Source organism: Antechinus flavipes, chromosome 1, assembly GCF_016432865.1.
Source record: "Antechinus flavipes isolate AdamAnt ecotype Samford, QLD, Australia chromosome 1, AdamAnt_v2, whole genome shotgun sequence".
NCBI classification, from domain to species: Eukaryota; Metazoa; Chordata; class Mammalia; order Dasyuromorphia; family Dasyuridae; genus Antechinus; species Antechinus flavipes.
This window is the reverse complement of record NC_067398.1, coordinates 324,678,354-324,706,099: the sequence shown is the minus strand read 5'-3', so window position 1 is coordinate 324,706,099 and position 27,746 is coordinate 324,678,354. Positions and strand designations below refer to the sequence as shown.

At 34.4% G+C, this 27,746-nt stretch overlaps 1 protein-coding gene across 1 annotated transcript in view; it reads right to left on the bottom strand.

Moving 5' to 3' along the window:
- Positions 1-498: 498 nt before the first annotated feature.
- Positions 499-27,746, bottom strand: part of GALNT12 (polypeptide N-acetylgalactosaminyltransferase 12) — a 44,530-nt gene continuing 17,282 nt past the window's right edge. Inside the window, exons 4-10 of the mRNA XM_051966711.1 lie at positions 23,772-23,957; positions 20,347-20,464; positions 11,226-11,402; positions 9,702-9,833; positions 9,410-9,523; positions 6,228-6,374; positions 499-2,422 (exon numbers count right to left, since the gene is read on the bottom strand). Of these exons, the coding sequence (XP_051822671.1) occupies positions 2,285-2,422; positions 6,228-6,374; positions 9,410-9,523; positions 9,702-9,833; positions 11,226-11,402; positions 20,347-20,464; positions 23,772-23,957 (1,012 nt within the window). The 3' untranslated portion in view covers positions 499-2,284. The remainder of the gene's footprint in view (positions 2,423-6,227; positions 6,375-9,409; positions 9,524-9,701; positions 9,834-11,225; positions 11,403-20,346; positions 20,465-23,771; positions 23,958-27,746) is intronic.

Genomic DNA, 27,746 nt, shown 5'->3' with positions numbered 1-27,746 from the left:
AAAAACTTTTTTAAATAGATGAAGGTGTAATTAAGGAAGTGATATCAGAAGATATCAATGGAAGTGGCAAAAAAGAATAGATGAAGTAAAAAATGACCAAAGTGAGGAACAAATGTAAAATATAGCACAAATGGACAAAGAAGTAATGAATTTACAGGACAAAAAGTGGAAGAGGGAAGGGGAAAAATAAAAAGGGGATGGAGGGAAAATCATTTAATAGGTACCAACTGTGAGCCATACATTGTACCAAGATCCTTGCAGATATTGTTGTCACTAATCTTCACAACAATTCTGTGAGGTAGGTGCTATTCACTATTTTACAACTGAGGCAGACAAGTTAAATGGAGTCAATAGCAAGTAACTGAAGCCACACTTGAATTTAGGTCTTCCTGATGTTAGGCTTATCCACTACACCACCTAACAATACAGACAGGAAGTATTCTATGTTCTCTAAAGTAAAAAACAAACAAAAAACAGAGTCACAGGTAGTAAAAAGTGTTTCAAACAAAGTCACAGAATCTTTAATAAATTTGGTATCAGTGTCATCGTCTTACATCTGATTGAATAAAAAATAACAATCATCAATTGCTTTGAAGGACTTCAATATTCAAAATAGCACATTTCATATTTACATATTTCATTTCTTTAATCTTCAGCAAAACCTTAGAAGTATATCTAGAATTTATATGAAAATCAAAACTAGCTAGAGAAATAAAAACATTTAGAAAATAATTTCAAGTAGCTTTTGCTACAACTTTCAGAGTACTAAAATTAGTGTTCAGATTTAAATGATGAATTATGTATTAAAATTTTATTTCTTAAACTAAGGTTTACCAAAAATTTTTATTATATGTACATTTTTAAAAATCACAGTAGTAATTAATAATAGTAATGATGGTTAAGCCACATTAAAATATTATTAAAGGTTTGTTTTATATGAAAGTTTATAGTAAGGTTATTGTTTCAAATGGTCAGTTTTAGGCAACATTAATAGAAGCACAGTGTCCAGAAAGAGTAATTGACAGCCCTGTTATCCTAATCTCTGGTCAAATCATATTTAGATTACTTGCTGGCTTCAGTTTGGGGCCCAGCATTGACAAACTAGAGTAACAGGATGTTTCAGGTACTCAAATGCATGTCATATAAAGAATGGTTCGGATAAATTAGGGTGGGTTAGTCTAAAGAAGAAAAGAGTTAAGGGGGACATGATAGCTGTTTTTAAATATTTAAAGATACATTATGACTCCAGAAGCCATGACTAGAATCAAATGGGGTTGAATTAATAGGAAGGCAGCTTTCAACTCAATAGAAGAAAAACATCTTAACAATTATGATCATCTGAAAAAGGAATGAATTGCCTTATGAGGTAGTATTTAAGCAAAGGCTGAATAGTCATATCCTGGGAATATTATAGAGAGCTTTTGGCTATTCAGCAGGAGTTTGAACATAATGCCCTTTAAAACTTTTTTGATTCTAGGTATCATTGGTAAGAACTTTCTGGCTGTTGTTGACAGCTCTGTAACATACAAACAGTTTTATTTAAAATAAGCTTTGAGTATCCCAGTGATATGAAGGAGCTATCATCCCTTTCCATATATGCAGCTTTTCTCCAATTTCATGCACTAGGAAAAATCTGGTCAAAATATTAATCACTGAAATCTACAATATATGTGGGTTTTTTTGTTTGTTTTAACTGTGCAAATAGCTTAACATATGAAAAAATACAATATTCAACCTCTACCTTATTTCTGGAAAAAAGGCACTATTGTAGAATATAGGCAATACTAAAAAGTATTTGGTAGATAACTGCTTTTAAGTGTTGAATAAAAAGAGTTATGTGCTTCTCTCTATGAAAATAGGCCACTTTGAAACAACAATAAAGCTTTTTAAATAAATAGTGCAAAGTTTAAGCTCTTCTGCTAATTCTCAAAAAAATTCACACCTTGTAAAATTATTTCCTTATGAAAATATTGCTGTCAAGTTTTGCATGATAACCTCACATTGCACTGAACTCAGTAGCTATTGGCTACAAAGTCCTCCTGAGCATAATCATTGTCATACCTTACATATGTAGGTGTCTTATAGTCAGTTAAAAAGTCTTTCACATATTTCCTTTGACCCTCACAACAACACTGTGAGGTAGGCTGAGCAAATATTCTTAAACTGAGATTCAGACATGAAGGGATTTGCGTAAAGTCATGTAACTGTAAATGGTGGAACTGGAACTAGAATCCAGACCTTCTGATCATCAGTCCATCATCTGGTTGGCTGGCACAGTAACATATTAACTTCTTTCTTTGAAGAACCATTTTTGATACTCTGAGTTTGTACATGTTCTTAATAGTGGGGCTGGAATGCCATTAGAAGCATTTGCCTCAGCTTGTACACATTTCTTAGACTGTACATGAAATAAGGTTCCATCCTAGAAAGGATTGATAAGGAATTAGTTTTTAATTGTATTATCAACACTTTATAAGAAGATGACTGTTTTCTCTTTAAATTATACTTAAATTATATTCAATAATTTTTGCTAAAGTATGATTTTAAATTAAAAATTCAAAATATTCATAACATTATTTGAAATAAGAAAAAAGGTGGAAAACAGGAACAGGGGAATGACCAAATAAATTATCATAAATGAATGGAATATAATATTATTGCATAGAGGGAAATAATGAATATGAAAAAATCAGAAAAATATAGAAAGATGTACTAAAAAATATAGACTAAAGAAAGAAGAGCCAAAAGAGCAATTTAAAAATAATGCAAATTAGGTCAACATGGAGAGGCAGTGAACCTCTAGAATATCAATCAAAAATTATTTACTTTCAGTTACTTGAATCTATGAAGGCAGATATAGGGTATGCTCACCTTTATTCTGGGAATTTCATTTTAATGTGAGGTGGGGGAATATGGAAATAGAAAAAGTTTGAAGGCCAATAAATTATAGAGTAGTGAAGGTTCCAAATCAAGGAACTGACTAATAGATGCTGGTGCGATTATAAGCTAATATGCTTGTATCTCAGCTGCATGTTAAATTTATTCTACCTGAGTTCCAGAACTAGGACTCAATAGGAAGACGTTAACAGGGAGACATAGTTCGACTCAGTAGAGGAAAGAATTTCCTAACAATAATGGTTGCTGAAAAATGGAATGAATTGCAGTGGGATAGTAGCAAGGTCCTCATCAAAGGATGTATTCATGCGAAGAGGCAACAGATGCTGTTGGAGTAAGTCTCAGTAAGGGGATTACTGAGACTTTGTGAAATGGGGAAATGACTTTCTATTGACAAAATATAACATTGCCGAGTTCCAGATGGATTTGTCCCTCAAGGGGTTACAATCCAATGCACCTGAAAAAACTTGGTGAAATAAAACATGATGGATGTAGGAAAACATAGTGAAAAACAAAAGAAGAGTAATATCAATTTAATCCAATGCTAAAAGGGACCTCAGTAGCCATCCAGTCTATGCTATACATGGAAGGAGTGTCCACTTCAACATACCTGCCAATCCTCCTAAATGTTCTTAAGGAAGTAGAACCCACCAACTTTTGAGGAACCCTATTCTACTTTTAGACAGCTCAAATTACTAGTAAGTTTTTTTTTTAATGTCAAGGCAGATTTTGACTTCTTATATATTTTCCCCAATGAAAGCATTATGAATAATTGAAGTTAGCTATCCTCTCCCTTCAGGCCAAACATCCCCAATTTCTTCAATACATCCTCATAGAAGATGGACATATGGATAATAGTCCTTCAGTATTCTGGTTGCGATGCTTGGGACAGTCTGTAGATTATCAATATCCTTCTTCAATTCTGGCATCCAGAGTAATCCCTACACTCAATGAGCTCACATTCTACTGGAGGGAAAGATCATGTACCAAGAAAAATATTTTTAAAGTAAATACGAAGTATTGCAGGGTAAACAGTATACCTTGAATTGAATAACATTCAATAATACTCAAGGAATCAAGTTATCCTCCTCTAAGAGAGAGTACCTGAGTTAGGTTTTAAAGAAAATTAGGAATTCTACTAGAAAGAGAGGAGAAGAATATTTCAGTCATAGAATCTGTGAAAAAGCAAAGCTGTAGGAGATGGAACAAGAAATAAATCAAGTTTGGTCTAAATGTAGAGTATGATAAAGGGGAGTAAGATGTGGAAGGATATACTAGATCCAGATTTGTGAAAGGCAAAAGAATAATATTTCATCCTAGAGATAACAGGAGCCACTGACATTTCTTAAGTGACTTAGTCAGACATGACATTTCATACACAAACTTCAGGAGCAAGATTAAAAAGGCTGAAGAGAAAAGGAGGGAAACAATAGAAACAAAATAAATACTTCTACAAGACAATGCAGAGGAAGAGAAATGCTCTTCAAGAATAGTGTTCTACACTCAATGTGGATATAGTAATCTGTCTTACCATGCAAAAAAGTGGGAGAAGGAGGGAGATAGAAGGGAGAGTATATTGGGGTAGGGAGTGGTCAGAAGCAAAACTCCTTTGAAAAGAGACAGGGTAAAAGGGGAGAAAGAATAGAATAAATAGGGGGGAAATACGGTTAGCAATAATAATTGTGAAAAGAATTTTGAAGCAAGTTCCTTTAATATAGGCTTCATTTCTCAAATGTATAGGGAAATGAATCAAATGTATAAAAAAAAATGAGCCATTTCCCAATGGATAAATGATCAAAAGATATGAACAGTTTTCAGATAAATTAATCAAGCTATTTATAGCCATATTTTTTAAAAAATGCTCTAACTCACTACTGATTAAAGAAATGCAAATTAAAACAATTCTGAAATACTACCATATACCTATTAGATTGGCTAATGGACCAAAGGGGTAAAATGACAAATGTTGGAGGTTATGTGGAGAAAATGAGACATTAATGCATTGTTGATAGAATTGTGAACTTATTCAGTCCTTCTGTAGAGCAGTTTAGAATTATGCCCAAAGGTCTATAAAATCACACATAACCCTTTGACCCAACAATACTATTACTAGGCATATATTTGAAAAGAGATTTTTAAAAAGATCTTTGTGTACAAAAAAAAAAAATTGTAGCATCATTTGGGAAATGGGTGAATAAATTATAGCATGATTATGATGAAATATTATTATTCTCTGGTAAATGATGAGCAGTATAATTTTAGAAAAATCTGGAAATCCTCCATGAGTTCACGCAAAGTGAAAAGTACTATGTACAAAAAGTAATAGCAACATTGTAGGATGATCGCTGTGAATGACTCAGTAATAGAATGTTCCAAGGGCTTAAAATGAAAAATGCTATTCAAACCCAGAGAAAGATCTGATTGTATCTGAATATGGAAAGAAATATACATTCTTTTTTGCATTTTTTTGGGAGGATTTTTTTTGGGGGGAGAGCTATGTTTTCTTTCACAACATGACTTTTATGGATATGTTTGATATAATTTCAAATGTACCTTCTCTGTGGGGAAGGTTGAGAGTAGGAATGGAGGAAGAGGAAGGGAAAGAATCTGAAATTCAAAGTTTTAAAACAAATGTTAAAAATTGGGGAAAATAAAATTCCAAATGCAAATAAAGGGGAAAAAAAAAGAATGTGTTCTATTTGGAACCAATAGCACTAGCACTAGGATTATATCTCAAGAAGAGCAAAGGAAGAAGGAAAATTACCCATATGCCCCCAAATTTTTATATTATCTCTTTTCAAATAACAAGGAACTAAAAATTACACTTATGCCATCAACTGGGGAAATGGATAGATTTATTAAGGTATAATGAGTAAAATTGAATACTATTGCACTAAAAGACCCAATGGGAGGAATAGTTTCAATAGAACCCAGGAAGACTCATATAAGCTAATGCAGGCTAAAATGAGAAAAACACAGAGTGGAAGATTTATGTGATAATAACAAAATTGTAAAACAAACAATGTCGACCAACCATAGTTCCAGAGGACTGATAATGAAATGCCCTGCCCACATCAAGAGGTAATGAGTTCAAAGTGCAAAATAAGAAATATATTTTTTCAGACACAGCCAAAGTACAAATAATAGAGGAATTGTTTGGGCACTAATTAATTTAGGTCATCCTTGAGTATCTTCTAATTCCCAGATTCTGAAGTATGATTATCTCTCACAGATATTTTTGTGATCAAAAGTATAAATGACATTTTATGTTACTATAATCACTTGGAAACAATGGTACTGGAATTGATTAGGATCCTAAAAAATATACCTACCTCTTTAAAAATAAATTTCTGATTTTCTGGGGCATTTTTATAACAGAGATGCATGGTCAGATGATCAGTGCCTACATCAACAGCTACACAGGCTTCTGGTTGGCGGGTGTTATATCGTAGTTCATCATGTGAAGTATATTCAAAAAACTATGAAAATGAGACATGGAACAAATAATTAAACTATAGAGACATAAGAAATGAATATAAAAACTTCTGATAAATAAAAACATCACTTTAAAAGTATTAATATACTCTACATTTTTTTTGTACATAGTAGGAACTTACTTGTGGACTGAATAGTCAATAAACTTGTGAACTGAATAGTCTGGCTCATGGGAGAAAAGGGAAACTTCTAGGAAGGAACTATCTCCCCCTAAGAAGCTGGGCTGAATCTTAAAAGTTTAAACAGATAAATAGAATTTCAGAGAATTTCAGAGAAAAGCTTTGCATTTTAGTCAAAAAGTTTTAAAGTAATAGTCAACAGGCATTTATTAGATATCTATTATGTGCATAGGAGATAACAAAGACAAAATGAAATAGTGATGATATTGTATAAGATCATATATATTCATCTCCTCATTTATCTTTAGTGTCTCCCCACCTCCAATGCTTCTAGTTTACTTGGATCATATCACACAAAAAACAATGATGCTTTCATATTTCAGAAATGAGATAATCTTCTTTGCCTGAAATTCAAGATCTTAATAATCTGGCAAAATTTTGTCTTCATTTTTTTATCTCTACTCCTCAACATAAGCCCTCTAATTTTATATTCTGAACCACACTTAAAGCAAGATTATCTAACTGTCTACCCCCAAATTGAGCAAGCTGATTACTCTAGCTATGTGTTAAGGATGGCCAGATCAGAAGGGGTCATACACTTTCCTGTGACTAAAAGGACAAGAAGTTACTACAATAAAAATACTGAAGCTTTGGAGAATCAGGTTGAATTAGACTATGGATTTATAACTTAGGAACCAAAGGCAGGTAGGTGGCAGAGTGAATAAAATGCCAGGTCTGAAGTAAGGAATTCTCATCTTCCTGAATTCAAATCTGGCCTCAGATACTTTCTAGCCATGTGACTCAGGGCAATTCACTTAATTCTGTTTGCCTCGGTTTCCTCATATATAAAATGAGTTGGAGAAGGAAATGACAAACCACTCCAGTATCTTTGCAAAAAATAAAATAAAACAAAATAAAAAACAACAAAAAGGTTAATCTAGATCAAAGCTTCTTAAGAGGTGGGTCACAACTCTATAAGAGGTCACATAATTGAATATGGGGTTTGTAAAATTTGAATTTATTATCAGTAAGTCTTTGATTTGCATACTTATTTTGTATACCTATAAACCCAAGGTCATGTAAAAATTTCTCAGGGAAAAAGGGGTTGCTGTATGGAAAAAGCTTAAAAAGTCCTGCTAGACCTAGAACCACCCCCCCCCAAAAAAAAAAAAAACTTAAAAAAAAAAAACTGATTTTTAATTTGTTGTTGCTTCTTTCCTAGCTCAAAAATCCTATCTCCAAGGAGGATTTGTTAGTATCCTATCCATTGGCACCTATCTAGGAAGGGGAATAAGCATAGTCAAATTATAGACAAGATTTCTCTAGCTCTTACATCCCAGCTCTTTGCAATTCTGGGTGATCTTCCAGCAGGGGGCACCAAGGTATGGGGCTAAATATAAATGTCAAGGTTGGAATGAGCCTTGACCTCCAAACTGCCCATCTGGAAAAACTCTGTATGTTTTTAAAACTCAGGAAGAGAAAAAAAAAAAATCCAGAATCCAAAACACTAGATCTTGCAGCAGAGGAATTAATAAGTATTGATCAGGACCTTTGACATACAAACCAACCACAACCCAGAATCCCTTCTCTGCTTATTCTCTGTGTGGCTTTGGGAAATGAATCCATTAACAGAGATAATTTATCAAATACCTACTGTGTGCTGAGCACCATGCTGAGAGTTCTGAATACAAATACAATGAAAGAAACAATGTCTACTTGCAAGGAGCTTATACACTAATAGGGGAGGATCTATGTGTGGGAGCCGGCACACACATACACAATTACTATCAAAAAAATGAAACATATATAAATACAAAGTAGCTGCATACAAGTTGATTTGGAAAGGACTGCTGCTGAAAGGATCAGAAAGTCTTCGTGCAAAAGATGGTGCTGGAGTTCTGTTTTTAAGGGAATAAAACATCCTATATGGAAGGGAGGGCATTCCAGGTATGGAGAAAAGAGATATGTGCAATGAAGCTAGAACTTTCCTGGGACTCCTTCTTGTAAAAAAAAAAAAAAGGTAGCTAAGTGAAATTCCAAGAAAATGCATTGGTCCTTTGTTTTTCTTTTTTGTCTGGATTCAGCTACAGACCTTAACTTGGAATCATTGGAGTTGGAAAAGATTTTTAAAGTCTCCTATTTTACAAATGAAGACACTGATGTTTGTTCCTGATAGAGGAAGTCAGAATTCAACCCAAGCCTTATGATTCCAGATTCAAAACTCTTTTTATCTTTTCCCAAAATAAAGGACCATGATTTATAACTGTAATTTCAAAAAAAAAAAAAAAAAGAGCAAAATGAATGCTGATGTAGACTGACTAGTCCATCTTTTTCTCTCCTAGTAAGTGAAGTCAGAAACAAGGGTTTACTATTAATTGCCAGTGGTCACTCTCTCCTCCAGGAAGAGTCATGGCTGCAAAGAAAAATCTAAAATGGGCAGAAAAAATAAAGACAGGGACTTGTAGGATGCATAACTTGAATTATATCCTAGATTTAGGCAACAGGAGTAAAAATTGGGTACAATAAATTTCAAGCGCAAGATGAAATATTAGAGAGAGTATTCAAAAATCTCTGCCACTAGCTTATGTGAGTCTGAATTAGATGATTTCTCTGGGTTTCTGCTTCAGCCCTTACAAAATTAGGATACTAGTGCCACTTCCCTCAAAGTATTGTTCTTGTAAGCATTTAATAAGGCAACAAAAATAAGTGAAAGCATGTGTAAGTCCAGGAAGTATTATACAAATGGGATATTATTACAAAAGTGGTTAATTTTGCAGTAGTGTAGTCCATCTACAAACAATTCAGGAGTGCACACACTTTTTAATTCAACTGAAAAAAAAATGTGATCAGTATTCAAATACTATCCATCCTAAATGAAATGCTGATGAAAAAAATCTCACCTGATTCTGTCCCATTCCATGACAGAGATAAAGAATGACTTGGTTTCCTGTTATTTCATTTTCACTGGGAGGATTATAATCAAAACAATAATCTGCCATTCCTCTGTTTATCAACTAAATGAAAGAATATATAGAAATATTTCAGACATAGGTATATTAGTCTGCCCATATACCCATGTAATCAACCAGTTCTCTTTAATATTCCCAAATTACTATCATCATTATAATTATTATTAATAAAAAAGAAAGATCTAGACAATAGGATCCATCTTGTAACACAAAGTCTACTTACCATTCCAAAGTAGCCAGGTCTATCTTCAGGAATGTGAAGTTCTGGATACACATTCTCTAGGAACCATCTGAAATCCTTACATTTAAGCTTGTCACGAAGTTCTTTCCTCTCTGTTATATCTCCATATGGTTCCTCAGGAGAAAAAAAAAAATCAATCAATTTTGGAATTTAGCCTTCTATATTAGCTTAATTAGACATTACCAATAATTTACCTTTCACCTATACCTAACCCAGTCTTAACCCCAGATTAAGTCCACTCCTTCTATGAAGCCCACCTTGATCACTTCAACCCATAATAATAATTCCTTTCTCTGAACTCACAGCACTTTGAGGCTAGAATAAACTTTGACACAGTACCATTGGAATCAATATCATGCAATCTTATATCATTTTCTGTGCTGTTAAGTGATTGTATTTTGCAGTATATTTTATTAATGTGAACCCAAAAAATTAAAAAAAAATTTTTAGAGGAAACATTTATTGCTATTAAAGGAAATTAAATTGCTAGTCAATGAATTAAAGAAATTAAAACAACTACACTAAATTTTGCATAAAAATACAAATTATTTTAAAATGAGACACAAAATACCAATGATGTTTTTGGAGATATTAGTGTGTCTCTAGGCATACTGAAGATACCCCACACACATGCCTAGTTGTATTGCCTTGTTATTTAGCTCTTGTATTGGTGTTATCTTTTCTTTTTCAGTTTTCAATTTACATTTTCATTTTTATTGTGTTTTGAGTTCTACAAAGGATCACTTATTGTACTTTTTATATGTCCAATAATATTTAATAAAATGCTGTGTACATAAGTGAAACTCAATAAATATTAGGTACATGAATGGCTTGCATATAAGGTATAGCAGACAGAGCACCTGGTCAATCAATCACCCCTTTAGTTGTGTTTGGTAGGAAAAAGCTTACAGATAAGTAGAGACTAAAGGGCATCATACCTAGAAATAAAACATGGAGCAATGCAGCTTATAATAAGAAGGGTAGAATAGAACTATACTTTTGTTGACCCCGTTATCAAGGGGAAAATCAACAGAAAAATCTAAGGTTGAGAGGAGACTGTTCTTTTTTCCTTTCAGTCATGTCCAACTCTTTGTGACACCATTTGAGGTTTTCTTGGCAAAGACACTGGAGTTGTTCGCCATTTTCTTCTTCAGCTCTATTTTACAAATAAGGAAACTGAAGCAAAAAAGGTGATGTGATTTGCCCGGGATCATATAACAAATAAATATCTAAGGTCATATTTGAATTTAGATATCCCTGACTCTAGACTTGGCACTCTTATCTACTGTGCCACCTAACTACCCTGACAAGATTAGGAGACAATCCTAATTCAGCCTCAGTATGCAGCAAATAATCTTGAGGATAACTGAGGTAATGAGTCAAAAAAAGGGAGGCAGGGATGAGGAGAAAGATATCATTCTTCAACATAGCATCAATGGAGAAAAAGGCAAGACGAAATTGATTCTTATTCAGTTCATTGCACAAGAATTCAAGTTACAAACTCACCTTACGTGCATGCATATTTCGATGATAATAAATTTCTTTATATTCATCCATCCAGACTTCAGCAGCACGAACACTATTAGCCAGAGCCTTGCTCCGTGAATAAGGAGCTTGCTTAGGGAAGACATGACCTACGTGAGAACAAGGATGGATCTCAAGACTTCCTCCACACTGCCAGATCTAAACATATAACATTGATGGTGAATCATAAGTTTGCATGCACCATAAGGATACTATACATAGTAATATGTAAACCCCTCTACTTTTACCTTCTTCTAAATGATCTAAAACACACACACATACACACAGAGTATTGTAGTCACTGTCATGAATCTGCTTACTTTATTCAATATCAGTTCATTGCTTTAAAATATAATTTAATTTTAAAATATTGTATGGCTTTTCTTTTAAACGGCATGTTTATGGGAAGCAGAAAACTGGGGGAACATTTTTCATTCAAGAGTTCTGATACAGGTCTCATTTCTAAATCACTATTAATCAGAGAAATGCAAATTAAGACAACTCTGAGATATCACTACACACCTCTCAGATTAGCTAAGATGACAGGAAACAATAATGACCAATGTTGGAGGGGATGTAGGAAAACTGGGACACTGATACATTGTTGGTGGAATTGTGAATGAATCCAATCATTCTGGAGAGCAATTTGGAACTATGCTGAAAAAGTTGTCAAACTGTGCATACCCTTTGATCCTGCAGTGTCTCTACTAGGCCTATTTCCCAGAGAGATCTTAAAGGAGGGAAAGGGACCCACATGTGCAAAACTGTTTGTGGCAGCCCTGTTTGTAGTGGCTAGAAATTGGAAACTGAGTGGATGCCCATCAGTTGGATAATGGCTGAATAAATTAGGGTATATGAATGGTATGAAATATTATAGTTCCATAAAAAACAACCAGCAGGATAATTTCAGAGAGATCTGGAGAGACTTGCATTAACTGCTAAATGAAGTGAATAGAACCAAGAGAATATTGCACAGCAACAACATGATTATGTGTTGATCAATTCTGATGAACATGGCTCTTTTCAACAATGAATGGTTGTGAGAATGCCTTTCAGCACTCATGGTGTTAGCTGGAGCCCAAATAGGCCACATGACTTACTAAGGGTTATAAAGATAATAAGTGTCAAGAGATGGGATTTGAACACACACCTTTCTTGGGGAAATAGGATAGCAAGAAGAGTAAAAATGCCCTTCAATTAAAACAGGCTTTTCAGAAGGGCCAGCCAAACAGCACTGAGGTAACAAGAAGAACTACTTTATTTACTCTTCTTAACAATTATACTAATCATGATAGATAGCATTTACATAGCACTTCTCATATGTCAGGCTCTCTGCTAAGCACTTGACAAATATTATTTCATTTGACTCTCATATAATAGTCTTGTAAAGTTGGTACTATGATTATCCCTATTTTACAGATGAGTCACTCAGCTAGTAAATCTTTGAACCTGGATTTGAACTCAGATCTTACTGATTTCAGACCTAGTGCTTTCTCTATGATGCCACCTAAATAACTATAAATAATCACAATGGTTAGCTACATGATTGTTTTTGTTTTTGTTTTTTTTCTTGCTTAAGTTTGAATGAGAAGTTTTTATTCTTCAAACTTGTTCCTGCCTATGCTTTTATGGTTTGTCTTGTTTTTTCTTCATTTCTTAGTAAAGTTTCTTTTTAAAAATTCCAAGTATAATTCAGTTGACTTAAGAAAAAGGTTTTTTTTTTCTACACTTAGATAAATACAGAAAATAGGGAACAACACACTCATACAGATTAGGTGTGATCAGAACAATATTCAAAAACAGCTCTAGAGCCGCTAAGATATTTTAGAATTGCAAGGCCCAGAAAAAGTTAGAACCAGCTATCTGTAACCATTACAACCTCTCCTTGCCTGGCTGACTTATTATATTACATGAGTTGTATATCAAACATAACATTTTTATGATTTTTAGGATTCAAAGTTAATCATTATGAATATCAGTTGTTGTACCATGATGCAATACGATGTTGTCATTCTGGACTACCTAGGTATAACCTTTGCTTACCTCTACACTAAAAATGCCCTAAATTATTGTGCTCCAAGTTTTACATTAGCTTTTTATATTTTTTAAATGGTTTTCCTATCTCCTCTCTTGAAAATTACCTCCACATTATTAGAAAGTTACAATTAAGAGTCTTACCAAAATTGTTATTACTTTACTGCCCTACAATATTACTATCTCCCCAAGGATCCTGAATGATAGAAAGGAAAAAAGAAGAATAAACACACAAACACACACACTCACACATACATATATATATTCTTTATTTATAGAGAGGAAATGGGTGAAAAAGGAAGAAAGAAAGCTAACAAAAACAAAAATGATAATAAAAGAGAACAAACATCTTTTTAAACTTTCTATCTTAAATAGTATATGAATTTCTAGTTTCAATGAGGAAAACATAATAAAAATAGAAATGAAATTTGAAACAATAGTGGTTTCTCTTTGTACCTGACAAATTGGCCACAAAAAAAGACAAAAGATGGAAATAGTTGGTGTTGAATAGGATGTAGGAAGACAAAAACCCTAATAAACTGTAAGAGAAGCTATGAATCAGTAGAATCATGTTCGAAAATAATGTGGAATTGTGCTTTTTAAAAATTAGCTAAAATATCCAGACCTTTTGAGCAGGAGATCATTTTACTGGGTATATAACCCATAGATCAGAGCAAGTCAAAAATAGAAAGGGCTCATATATTCCAAAACATTCATTGGAGCATATTTGGGGGGCAGGAAGGGAGAAAAGAATCAGAAATAAAGAAGGCACCTACCTATTTTAAAATGACTAACATTATAGTACATGAATATAACAGATTACTACTATACCAAAGTGAACAATGACTACTGTTCATAGTACATAGAAGTCAGAGAAACATGGAAAGATAAATATATGTGTGTGTGTGTGTATATGTATATATACATATATATATATATATACATGTATACATACATGTAAATTGATACAGAGTGAAGAAGCAGGAAAACAATAGACATAAAAACAATAATAACATAAAGAGTAAGAAAAAGAAAAGTGAATCCCAGATAAGTATTGAAAAAAAGCACATCTTGCCACTATCTCTGTCCCCTTTTTCTGCAGATAAGAGAGCTATGAGTATGGAAATTACTGTCAGATATGATTAATAATAATAATGAATAATAATAAAATTGGTTTTGCTTAATGTTTTTCTCTTTCTTTTTATATTTTTATTACAAGGAAAAGTTCATTAGGTACAAAGAAAAGTATATTCAGAATTAAAGATGATGTTAAAACAAAAGATAGCAATTAAAACTTTAGAAAATTACATTTAAAAAATAAACTGATGCAGTATAGAGTAAGCAGAATTCAGAAATCAAAACATAATAATAATAATTACAACACTGTAAAGGAAAACAACTTTGAAATGCTTGCAGAACTATAGTTAGTGCCATGATCACAACAGATGATGGTGATAAACTGCTTTCCAATTTCTTGACAGAGAAGTGAAGGAGAATGAAATATATTTTTGGGTAAGGCCAATGAGTAGATTTATTTTGCTTTGATTATACTCATTTGTTACAAGAGAAAGTTTGGAGGAGGTAGCAGTGTAAGAATGATGCCAAAATGAAGAAGAAAAGAATGAAAAGACTATCAATGAAATATTTTAAAAACATATAGATGTGACAGCAGAAGAAAGTTCAAAAAGGGACAAAGAAACTAGGAGAGTGAACAATTGTGTTAAATTTACAAGATACTATTTTTAAAAAGCTGTATATAATAGATTCATAAAGTTAAAAGGCAACTTTTTTCTGTTCTGCTTTGTATATAAACATAAGCAGTCAAGTGGAGCAGTGAATAGAGGCTGTAGAATTGGATTCAGGAAGACAAGTTCAAATTCAGCCTTAGGCACTCCCTAGGTGTAAGTTCCTAGGCAAATAATTTTACCCCAGTTTGCATTAATTTCCTTATCTATAAAATGGGGATAATAATAGTATTCATCTCCCAAGGTTGCTATGAGGATCAAATGAGATAATAATTATAAAGCATTTAGCATAATTTCTTCACAAAGTGTTACACATGAATGTTATCTAGAAAATTATAAAAGTGCTCATATCTGTTATTTGATGTTAGTCAGTTCAAAAATAATTAGAGGAATTTCTATTTAAAAAGAAAATGTGCCTTCTTTCCCTTACATTGTAAAGGAAAGGATAATGGCTATGAAATATAGCACATACTAACAAACATGGTCAGTATTTGGGGATTTGATAAACTGGGTTTCCTGACACATACTTTTTAATCTTTGTTACATTTGTTTTAAAAAGGAGGTAAGAAACATTCTAAAATGAAATGTCTTTAATTTTAAAGAAATCTTTTTGAGATCAAATTGTTTCAAAATTTGTAGAAGATAAAGAATATTGGCTCCTTAAAATAAAGCAAAATCAAACCAGTTGTATCACTTTTGTATAGGGTCAAGAAAGCAACAATGAATAATAGTCAAAGACATATGCTTTCTTAACCTTCAAAAGGTACTTCAGAGCCATCAGAGATGAATAAAGAGTCCAAACATACTACTGCACCACTCTTGCCAAGAAATAAATGGCACTATTCTCTTTCCCTGAGAAATGAATTATTCCACATAGGTGAATTTTCTAGGTTATCTAACTTATCTATAATTACATATACATATATATGTGGGTGCAATATATATTTTTTTCATCTCTGTATAGAAAACAGTGAAGTACTTTATTGATCATCAACTGATCCTTATTATATAAATTGAAACAAAATAAAAGTTAAGATAAATATTTCCTCTATATATCTTAATGGTATGCAGTTGTTTTCATGTTGTCTGCCCCATTAAACTGTGAGTTCATTGAGAGAATGGGCTATCTTTTGCCTTTCTTTTTATGCCCAGTGCTTAGCCCAGTATGGGGCACATACTGACTGACTGTTCAGTATTAAAACATTTGGTCTTTTTAGTACTTAAAAAAAAATCAAAAGTATATAACGGCAATTTACAGTTTTTTTATGAACTAATTATCTAAGGTAGACTAGCTATAAGAAATCTTGCTTTTGAATTCTTGACACATTTATTTTCATTACTTAATTATTTTGTTGATATTAACTGTTTGGTGTTACTCAGCATATAGGTTGTACATCTCAACACTTGATTTCATTGTACCATAAAAGGCATAATTCAGAAAGACAGCTTTAAAAAAAGCAACATTAACTTTGGCTGATATATGCTACTATTAACCAGAATGAACCAACTGTAGCACAGATGAAAACCCATCATACAGGATGTGGGAAGTGGTTAGTTTGTTACTTCCTGTTGAGCCAGAGCATTATAATGCAGCTTCATGATTTTGCCTGAAGTATTACAAATTCTCCAAATGTAGTTCTGTATATAGAAGTTTGTTGGCTTAAGAACCTGTATTACCACTAATGAAATCTAATCCCCTATTGCCTACTTTTGGCATTTCACTACTATGGATAAGTAAGGGGGAAAAAATGGAAATAAGTTAAATGTTTCTACTTATTAAAAACCTTGGCAAAAGTCTGAAAGGGGAAAAAGAGATTGAGATCCCTTACACTAAGAATGAAGAGAAAGAAAGAAAAGATAGGAAGGAAGGAAGGAAGGAAGGAAGGAAGGAAGGAAGGAAGGAAGGAAGTAAAGAAAATAGGAAGGAAAGAAGGAAGGAAGAAGGGAGGAGAGAGGGAGGAAGAGGTAGAGGGAGGGATGAAGGGAGGTAAGAAAGGGATGGAGGGAGGGAAGGAAGAAGGGAGGAAGGGAGGGAGGGAGACAAGAAAAACATGAAAGAGAAAGAGATAGAGGGAAAGGGAGGGAGAGAGAGAGAGAGAAGAAAAAGGAAGGAAGGAAGGAAAGAAAGAAGGAGAGAAGGAGGAAGAGATGGAGAGAGGGATGGAGGGAGGGAAGGAAGAAGGGATGGAGGGAGGGAGAGAAGAAAAACATGAAAGAGAAAGAGATAGAGGGAAAGGGAGGGAGAGAGAGAAAGAAGGAAGGAAGGAGAGAGGGAGGAAGAGATGGAGGGAGGGATGGAGGGAGGGAAGGAGGAAGAGATGGAGAGAAGGAGGGAGAGAAGAAAAACATGAAAGAGAAAGAGATAGAGGGAAAGGGAGGGAGAGAGAAAGAGGAAGGAAGGAAGGAAGGAAGGAAGGAAGGAAGGAAGGAAAGAAGGAAGGAAGGAAGGAAGGAAGGAAGGAGGGAGGGAGGGAAGGAAGGAAGAAAGGAGAGAGGGAGGAAGAGATGGAGGGAGAGAAGAAAAACATGAAAGAAAGAGATAGAGGGAAAGGGAGGGAGGGAGAGAAAGAAGGAAGGAAGGAAGGAAGGAAGGAAGGAAGGAAGGAAGGAAGGAAGGAAGGAAGGAAGGAAGGAAGGAAGGGAAGAAGGGAGGAAGGGAGGGAGAGAAGGAAGGAGGGAGGGAGGGAGGAAATGTAAGAATTCCATGTAACAAAGTCTAAAGTTCACTAGTCTTTCTAACCAATATAATCACAGGGTATCCTAAAGACCTCTCCAGAAAATATTCATCTAGAGGAAAAAAAGAAGACTCGATAAGCAAATACCAAAATCACATCTTACTGGGACAGAAAGAATTTGATGGGTTGTTTTGAGTAATAAATTTAAGAAGAATTGAAGAGACAGCACTTGATAGACTCCTTCACCCAGATAACGTAGAAAGTATAAATAGAACACAATAGGTACCTCAAATAGTTAGACTCTGAGGTAATATAATTCAGGTAATTCAGGAAAGAGGTTCTGAAGGGCATCAGTGATTCTGCCCAAACTGCCCTAAGATTATGTACTGCTTTTGCTCTTTATTAATTTAAGCCTTTCTGGAAGTTGGTATATGGATTATCAGTAAAAGTGAGATTTACTAAGGGGATGATGTGATTGAGGTTCAGCAACAAATGATAAGATTGCTGTAGACATCAACTGATGAGACTGAGGTAAGCATCTGGCACCAAATGTTGGGGTTTGACCACATGAAGAATTCATTAAAACAGGTTTATGAATTCTTCATTAAATCTGGTTTAACCTGTCTACCAAGACAATTTATGAGGGTGTGACCACTGTGCCTGCTATAGCTACCACTCCACTAGGGTTCTAGCCACAGGTGAGAGTTGAATGAAAGATGGATGCCAAAGGTGAATGAGCACCCCTGAAAAGGGCTCCACAAGCCTTCATACCAGAGCTGCTAGTCCTCCCTAAATATTCTGATGTGACTAATGTAGTACCAGATAATGTGCTTTAGAAGAAGTACCAAATGTTGGGGTTCAGTCATGTGAAAAATTCACAATGGCCATTCTCTTTAGCAAAAGATAAGTTTATTCAGAAGAGGTTACAGACAAAATGAAGAGACATAACAGATACCAGGAATGGTAAATATGAAATAGAGTGGGAGAACACATAACAAGGAAAGGAGTTTTAACAATTAACAATGGAAAAGGTGAGTTCCCTAGTGGAATTTACAATTAGCCAGGGGAAAGGAAGTACCCCCAAAAGCTTGGGATATGCCTTTAGCTGGTAGGTAAATCCTAAAAGGGATTTAGCAACCTAAGAGAGTTAGTTAGCTATAAGGAGAAGAAAGATACCATAAGGCATGGTGGAGGTTGAGAGGAGAGAATAGTGGGGGGATAAGAGGAGAGACACCATGAAGCATGATGAGGGGATGGGAGGAGAGATATCACGTGGCATGGAAGTAAGGGAAAGACAGAGTGCCAGAACAGGCTGATCCAAAAGCATGTAGCAGAGAAGGCAGGAGCCATGAGCAAATTTATAGGGGAAATTTTACCTCAACGACATTATCTCAAGGACAAGGATTTCTGTGAGGACATAGCAAGGTGAGGCTGCCCCCAGTCCTCAAAGAAGGTGGGCCTCAGGGGTGTGACATAACTTGGATTTCTTGGCTGGATACAGCAAGTGGGGCCACCCAAAGAGGAGAGGGAACCTCCACAAAGGGCAGGATCCTGAGGCTAAGCTGAGTCCTATCAGTGCTCTTTCCTGCTTGCCCTAGTGAGTAATTCCATCTATGTTCCATCCCTCTCCTGCCAACTGCAGCCAACTATTGAGAGACCTTATCAGTTCTACACATTCCCTGGTATATAGTGGGTATTTCATAAATGTTTGATGAATGGCTGATTCTTGTCACTAATTAACATATACATAAACACCAGGATTTTTTTTTTTTGGTTCAAACTAATTGTGATTTTATTAACATAGGGCAAGAGTCAGCAAACTCCAGTCCCTTGGCCAAATTTGGCAGAGACTTGTTTTTGCATGGTCTATGGTTCTAGAACTAGGAATGGTTTTTATATAACCACAGTAGGATTTGGTAGCAATACTTTGCCTACCCCTGGCAGGGAATTCCTAGTACAGAAACTTCTTCTAATAATACATATGAACAATTGTTCTACAATGTATATAGCTTCAGACAATTGCCTGGGGCATAATTTGCCTGTAGTCATATAGTTACTGTTAGAAGCAGCTTTCAGGAATTCCTGACTCTGGAATGAGTCAATTCACAATCACCCTGATCCATCTCTTTTGCTGTTATTTGGTCATTTAATATTCTAGGGTTTTCTGGGTAAAGATATTGAATGGTTTGTCATTTCTTTCTCCAGCTCATTTTACAAATGAAGAAACAAGGCACACAGGGTTAAGGGACTTTTCTGGGGCCACACAGTCTGAGGTCAGATTTGGATTCAAGAAGAGGAGTCTACCTGACATCAGACCCAGCATTCTACCTATTCTACCACCTAGATGCTAATGCAGCTCCATAATCATTATAGAACAATTATTTTATGTTGTTGTTGGAGTTACCATTTTGTAAAACTAGTGAATGTCTATATCTGGTTGAGTGGAACAACCTGAGTTAAAGTCCCATACAAATAAGAGCCAACATAAAGCTAGTAAAGGTTATATTTTAGTTTATACATTAATATAGATGACTTGTTACAGAGAAAGCATTCTCAGTACATCTTCAACAGTTCATGGTTTTATATTCCTGGGAGACCAGCTGAAAATTTTGCTAAAATTTAATTCAAATAGTTTATTATAACACTTACCCTAAATGAAAACTCAAGGTTTTCTCCTCCCCATACTTCCATTCCTGTATCATATGATCCAAGATATTCAAAGTACCTCTTATTCACAGCAAACAGTCCACCAGCCATGGTTGGGGACCTAGAAAATATTTCCATATTGATTCTAATATATGTAGAAAAAAAGCTACTGACAACTTTAACAAGTCATTTATGGCTACATCTTCAATTTTGTTAGCTAAGAGGATCAAGTTCTGTTAGATTAGAAACAAAAAAAGCTATTTCCATTTATTTGAGCTTCTCTTTGTCCTATATACAAGGGCTATCAGAAGCCAAGTTTAACAGTTTCTGACTCTTCTCACAGCTATCCATTAGCCTCTATTATGACTAGACTTATTTTTTTTCTACCACATTTTAATCCAAATATAGGCTGCCCTGGATATAGGCAAATTAGATCTCTTTGAAATGGAAAAAAATATATGTATAGGTACTTAATCCTTTAGGGACTTATAATATTGTTAGCATGAGTACACCTTGTACTGGCACAGATTGCATCTCTTCAATGACTCATTGTAACTCTAAAAAAAAAAAAAAGGAAAAAAATCCATCACCCTATTGCCTGTCTGGAGATGGGGATCTACAACCTTGGTTTAGCTAGTCTTCAGAATAACAGGCATACAGTTTGCTACTGGGCCTGTATCAGAAGTCATTTCCATCTAATATCACCTATTAACATCTACACTACATAGAAATAGCCAATGAGAAATTGCAGTGTGGCTTCTGCAGGAATACTTAGAAAATCTAAGACTCAGGTGGAAATATACCTAGGAAAACTATATCAATTCTTAGGTACAATCAGTTTATATACAAGTCAGATTTTGAGGGGAAATAGCCTTTATTCAGTCCAATTTGGGGCTTTGACTGTAAATGAACAATTATACCCCCAAAAAATTTGATAAATGCATTGATGTCACTTAGAAGGGGCAGATTCTCCAGAGGTGCCTGGATCCTGTCCTGTTTTGTTTTTCCATTAGTGAGTTGAGTATATCAAAATTGGAAATATTAACAAATTTGCAGTTGACCCAAAGTTAGGAAAGCTAATAGGACAAACAATAGAATCAAGATTCAAAAATTACAAAATAGGCCAGAATGATGTCTAAACTGCCATGGCCATCAAATTAAGAGGGACAAATTTTTGTACAAACTAAAGGAGATTTAGTTTGTCAGTTCATTAAAACAAACAAAAACAAACCTGGGAATTACCATTCAACAACACCTTAGTATAAATGAACAATGAACAATATGACACAGCTGCTTTTAAAAAATATGACTCACGTAATATTGGGTTCCATTAATAGACTGGTGTTTAGAGCATTGAAAGTATAACAGCCTATACTGGTCAGCCCACATCTGAAATACTGGGTTTGGTTCCAAGAACCATATTTTAGAAGGATGTTAGCAAACAAGAAGGATGTCCCCAAGAGATAACAAGAATAGTGAGAGTTCTAGAAATTGTATCATAAGGAAAAGCTGAAGTCATGGAAATCTTTACTAAGAAATCTTGTGAATAGTAGGAAGGAATAATTATTATCTTCAACTAATTAAAGAATTGTTAGTATCAATTTAACAAAAAGAACCAAATGTTCTTTTGGCATGGTTTGGTCTTGGTGAAACCTAGAACTTCTGTCCTCTAGTCTCATCTTGATTGATGGCTGCTTCAGTCACCCATTACCTCAAGGATGTACTTCCCATACCTACCAGACCAGAAAGCAAGTTCAACTGGACTTAATCCTTTCATTTTCAAAATCCCTTCCCTAAGATCCCCATAGTACTTATAGATGGTTATCTTAGTCATCTACTATAACCAGGTCTATTTTCAACTAAACTCACCTCACTCTCCAGCCATCGATTCTGAAACACTGAGGATGACCTCCCCATCCCCATCTACTTTCCAGTATAAAAGGCACAACAATCTACTTCTTCTAAGGCTTTATGTACCTTCCTTGTGACTTTCCAAACCTAAATATCCCTCTTTGGCCTTCACTCTCCTAAATGTTAGCTCTCCCTTTAGAATATAAGCTTATAGACAGATTTCTTTTAAAAGGGCTAGTTAACTTTTGCATAGAAATTCCACATTTATAATTTGTTATGATTCAATATTATCTTATAATCAATAGTTTTCTGAAACCATTTTTTCTCCCTTTCTGAAAACTGAGACACAACTTCACTGACCCCAGATTTTTGCAACCTTTTATTTTCTCTTATTCCTTAAAGATTACTAGCAGGGTTGCCATAATCACTTTTACAAGTCTTTTCTGAGTACTATGGTAGAGCATTTGCCTAGAGACTTGAACTAATTTAAAGATGCTCCCTTTCTATAACAAGTAGAGCATCTAACATTTATATAACACTTTAAAGTTTTCAATTCCATTTATATGTATTATCTCATCTGATCTTCACAACTATGAGATAGGTGCTGGTATTACATGTCTATTTTACAAATGAGGAACTATGAACCAGACAGATTAAATGAATTACCCATAATCATATACCTTATAAGGGTCAGAAGGGTCCCTCTTGACTCTGAATCTAACACTTTTCTCATCATACCAGGATGCCTGTAGGCTTTAATTTCCCCCTTTATGAAACTTATTTTAAATTTTTTAATTTGACAAACACTTTCTTTCCTGGAGAAGATAGAAACACTACAGGGTCAACAAAAATCCCAAATAGGGGAGGGCACCATTCACTTCAGACCACTGTCTACTCTAGTCACCTTATGAATTGGAGTTTACACAATTTATCAACTTGCCAGAACAAAAACTGGCTGTCCAGCCCTATAATGGGCATTCCAATAAGAACTTATACAGTCTAACAAAAACTCAAAAGAACACATGGTTTTCTTGACCATTATTAACTTCAATTCTGTACCTATCTTACAAGCTCACCCAACTGAACAGAATTTAAAAGGCCTTACTTATGATTTAACTGGAGTGTCATAGGATTATAGATTCACAACTAGAAGGGATCTTATTAGGTTTCACCCATTTTTTGAAGCTAATAGTCCTATTCAGGATATAATGAACTTGATTATTCAACACACAAAACACATATGCACACACAGACAAATACACACACACACACACACACACACACACACACACACACACACCACTTGGGAACACAGATAACTAAACAACAGGTAGCTAGAAAGATTCCAGCAAAAAAATTTTTTTTTTTTTTTTTTTTTTTTGAGGAAGGTCAATTTTAGTTTCCTAACAGGAAAAGGTTGAGAGATCAAGATGGCAACCAACTCAAGATTTTGTCATGGAGTTTCCTGGGCATAAAAATATCCAAGTCCAGGACCCTGAAAATACTCATAGTTACAATTGACTTGTAAAACAATGAGCATGAGAAATCTTGTAAAATAGAGATAAATGATTCCTGACCTGATGACATCAATCTTGGAACGCCTTCGTTTTTGCTCCTTTTCAGGCACCGTATGCCAAGTGAACACCAGTCTCCAGTCAAAACCTCCAATCTGTGGATCTCCTGAATTTCCCAAATACTCAAATGTGTTCCAATCAATGACATCAATCACAGGACATACAACTGCTGATTCTTCTTCATGAATCCTGAAATTAGCAGTTAGACATTTTCCCCTTAGTACATTTGAAAATTAAAGCTCTATTTGCACTTCTATTTTGAAAGACAATTGTCCATAATTTCAAATAAGAACATATGCTTAGATTGTACTTGTCACACTACTATGACTAAAAATGGAACTGGCTACTCTCTCAGGTGATAAATTCCCCATCTTTGTCAGTGTTGGTGCAGAAGTTTGTTGGCAATGTAGAGGATGTTGGAGATAGGTTTCCTGCACTGGGTGGAAGGGGACCCCAAAGTCCCCTTTGAGACTAAAATACAATGAGAATATTGTCTGACTTTTGGTCCTTGCTGTAGAACATAAAAAAGTTACATATTTATTCAGTCAGCTTTTAATTAAATAATAATATATGATTAGCCATGACAATAACATTATAAACAGAACCTCCTAAAATGAAGTTATTTATCATTATTTTTCCTGGTTACCATAGCCTATGCTTGGTCTTTATTCAATTAGTCACTCACCAAAGTAAATATCTAAGGTCTGATCTGAACTTAGAAGTACCTATTTGCCATACAATGTGCTAATGCTGTGCAAGATGTAAAAAAACTAAAAGCTATTCCTGTTTTTAAGGTATTTATAGTTAAGTTGGGGAATTAGTCCATAAATAAAACTACTCAAGAAAAATCAAGTCATTTCATGTCCAAACATAAATTCAGGATATAAAAACATAAATTCTGAATAAGGAGAAAAGCCTTGGGAACAAACTAGACAGTATGGAAATAATTCATGGAGAAAGTAAGTTTTGAGTTGGGTTCTGAAGGAAACACAGAATTCAATTCAACTAATACTGGACACCCTACTTTGTACAAAGTACTGTGAAAGCTACAAAAAGGAGTGAGACAGAGCCTCTCCCTTAAAGAGCTTAAAATCGGAAAGGAGGGATAAAACAAGAATGTAAATATTTTTTATACAGAGTACAAAGTGCTAATGTGCCTTGGCAAAAGAACATGATGTCTTGTGTTTTCAAAGGAGGAAAAGCTGACATTTAGTTGGGAGATATAAAAGTTTCCTAAAGGTGGAACTTGAGATAAACCTTGAAAAACAAACAGGAGTTTGGCAGGAGAGAATGAACAGAGGAAAAACATGAGTAAAGCAAGACCGAGATGGCTCAAGAAAGGATTGGATTTATTTCGGAAATAACAAATGATTCCGTTTGGCTAAAACAAATGGTATAACATTTACTGTTGTTCAATCATTCCTTACTCTTTATGATATCATTCTGAAATTTTCTTGGCATAGATACTGGAGTGGTCTGCCATTTACTTTTCCAGCTCATTTTACAGATGAAAAAAACTGAGACCCAGAGTTAAGTGACTTGTCCAGGGTCACACAGGTATTAAGTGTCTGAGGCCAAATTTGAACTTGGGAAGATGAGTCTTTCTGACTTCAGGCCCAGTACTCTATCTACTATGGTGCCACTTAGTTGCCCCTTGTACCAGTGGTCTTCCCTTTCTAGAATGTAAGCTCCTTGAGGGAAGGGATTATCTTTACTTTTGTGTATTTTTTTTTGTACTGTGTTCCCTGTGCTCAAATGAATATATGACACATAGCAAAAACTTAATCAGTGCTTTTTAAAAAAAATTCATTAATTTATTCTCCCTTCATGCTCCATTTTAAAAGAGTCAAAAGTGATAACTTATTCTAGTATAATAATGACAATGCCAATTATGTCAACAACAATAGTACCTAATCTTATAGTGTCTTAAAGTTTACCCTCAAGGAATTTATAATCTAATTGGAGAGACAAGATATGCATATGTGTATATATGCAAAATAAATAGGTTTTGAGGAAAATATAGTGAGTTCTGTTGTGGGAATGTTGAGTTTAAGATTCCTTCTAAATTTCTAGTTTGAGATGTCCAAAAAAGTAATTCGTGATGATTAACTGTAGCTCAGAAGAGAAACAAGAACAAGATATATAAATGTGTGAGTCTTCTGCATAGAAATGATAATTGAGCCTAGGGGAATTGACAAGATCACTAAGTAAAAGTATGTAGAGACAGAAGAGAGCCTAGGACAAATCTTTGGATATACCTATAATTGGGCAGCTAGATAATGCACTGGATATTATAGGTCTGAGTCAGGAATATCTAAGTTCAAATCCAGCCTCAGTCTTACTAGGCTATGTTTCTCTAGGCAAGTCACTTCACCCTATCTGCCTCAGTTTCCTCATCAATAAAACGAACTGGAGAAGGAAATGATAAACCACTCCAATATATTTGCCAAGAAATGCCAAATGGGGTCAGGAAGAGTAGGACACAATTAAAAACAAGCAAATAACAACAAATGCCTCTAATTAGGAAAGAAGACTGAGAAGGAGCTGTCAGAGAGGTTAACTGCAAAAACAAAGAGAGAAGTGTCACAAAAACTCAGATTAAGGAAAGTATCCATGAGGAGAAAGGGATCGTTAGTGTCATAGGTCACATAGAGATCAAGAAGGTTAAGGACTGAGAAGAGGTAATCAGTTTTGGTGATTCAAAAATCACTGGGAATTTTTAAGAAAGCAGCTTCATTTGAGCAATCAGGTCAGAAGCTAGATTTATTAAGTGGGCATAATAAGTGACTTGCTTTGACATTCTAATATTTTTATTATCTTGATTTTGTTATTAATACTCTGAAACTCATCTATATTTTTATTCATTATACTCTTATCTGGTACAGTAAGAACAACAACAACCAAAAAAGGTTATTGATGATTTTTCAAATAACCATAATTAAAAACTTCCTTACAGGGTATCAGAAAATTAAGATCATAGGCTTCCCTGAATTCTGTTTAAAACTTGCCAAGCAGATTGTGTTTTATAGTTCTGTTGTTTACTGATGATAAGTAAACATATGATTTAATACAAATAAAAACCACAAAAACCCTACTGTTTAGTTCTGTATACTAATCAAAGTATTATTTCTGTTGTTGATATATATAGAGAGATATTTCATAGCCATCATGCAGGTCTTTTATCACTTCAGGTTCAAATTGACGTAATGGTTTCTTAACTGGTCTCCTGGGCTCAACCCTCTTCTTCTTTATAATGCTGTCCCAAAAATACTACTTTCTTTATATTTCTACCTTGTTTAAGAATTTATAATGGTACAGGACCAGGAGATCATTATATACTTCAAAAACAATACTATGTGATGATCAATTCTGATGGATGTGGCCATCTTCAGCAATGAGATGAACCAAATCAGTTCCAATGGAGCAATAATGAACTGAACCAGCTACACCCATAGAAAGAACTCTGGAAAATGAGTATGAACTTCCACACTTCATAAAATTCCCAATCCTTCTATTTTTGTCTGCCTGCATTTTTGATTTCCTTCACAGGCTAATAGTACACTATTACAAAGTCCAATTCTTCTTGTGCAGCAAAATAACTGTATGGACATATATACATATATTGTATTTAACTTATACTTTAACATATTTAACATGTATTGGTCAACTTGCCATCTGGGGGAAGGGGTGGGGGGAAGGAAGGGAAAAATTGGAACAAAAGGTTTTGCAAATGTCAATGCTGTAAAATTACCCATGCATATATCTTGTAAATAAAAAGCTATTTAAAAAAAAGAAGAAGAATTTATAATGGCTTCATTAGTGCTTATATATAGGATCATATCCAAACTTTCATTTGACATTCAAGGACTAGTGTCTTCCTTTATTAAAATAGAATACTATCTGCTTTACCTACCATAAAAAGATCAGTGAGAAAATCAAATGAAATTATGTATATGAAAGCAATTTGAACAGAAGTAT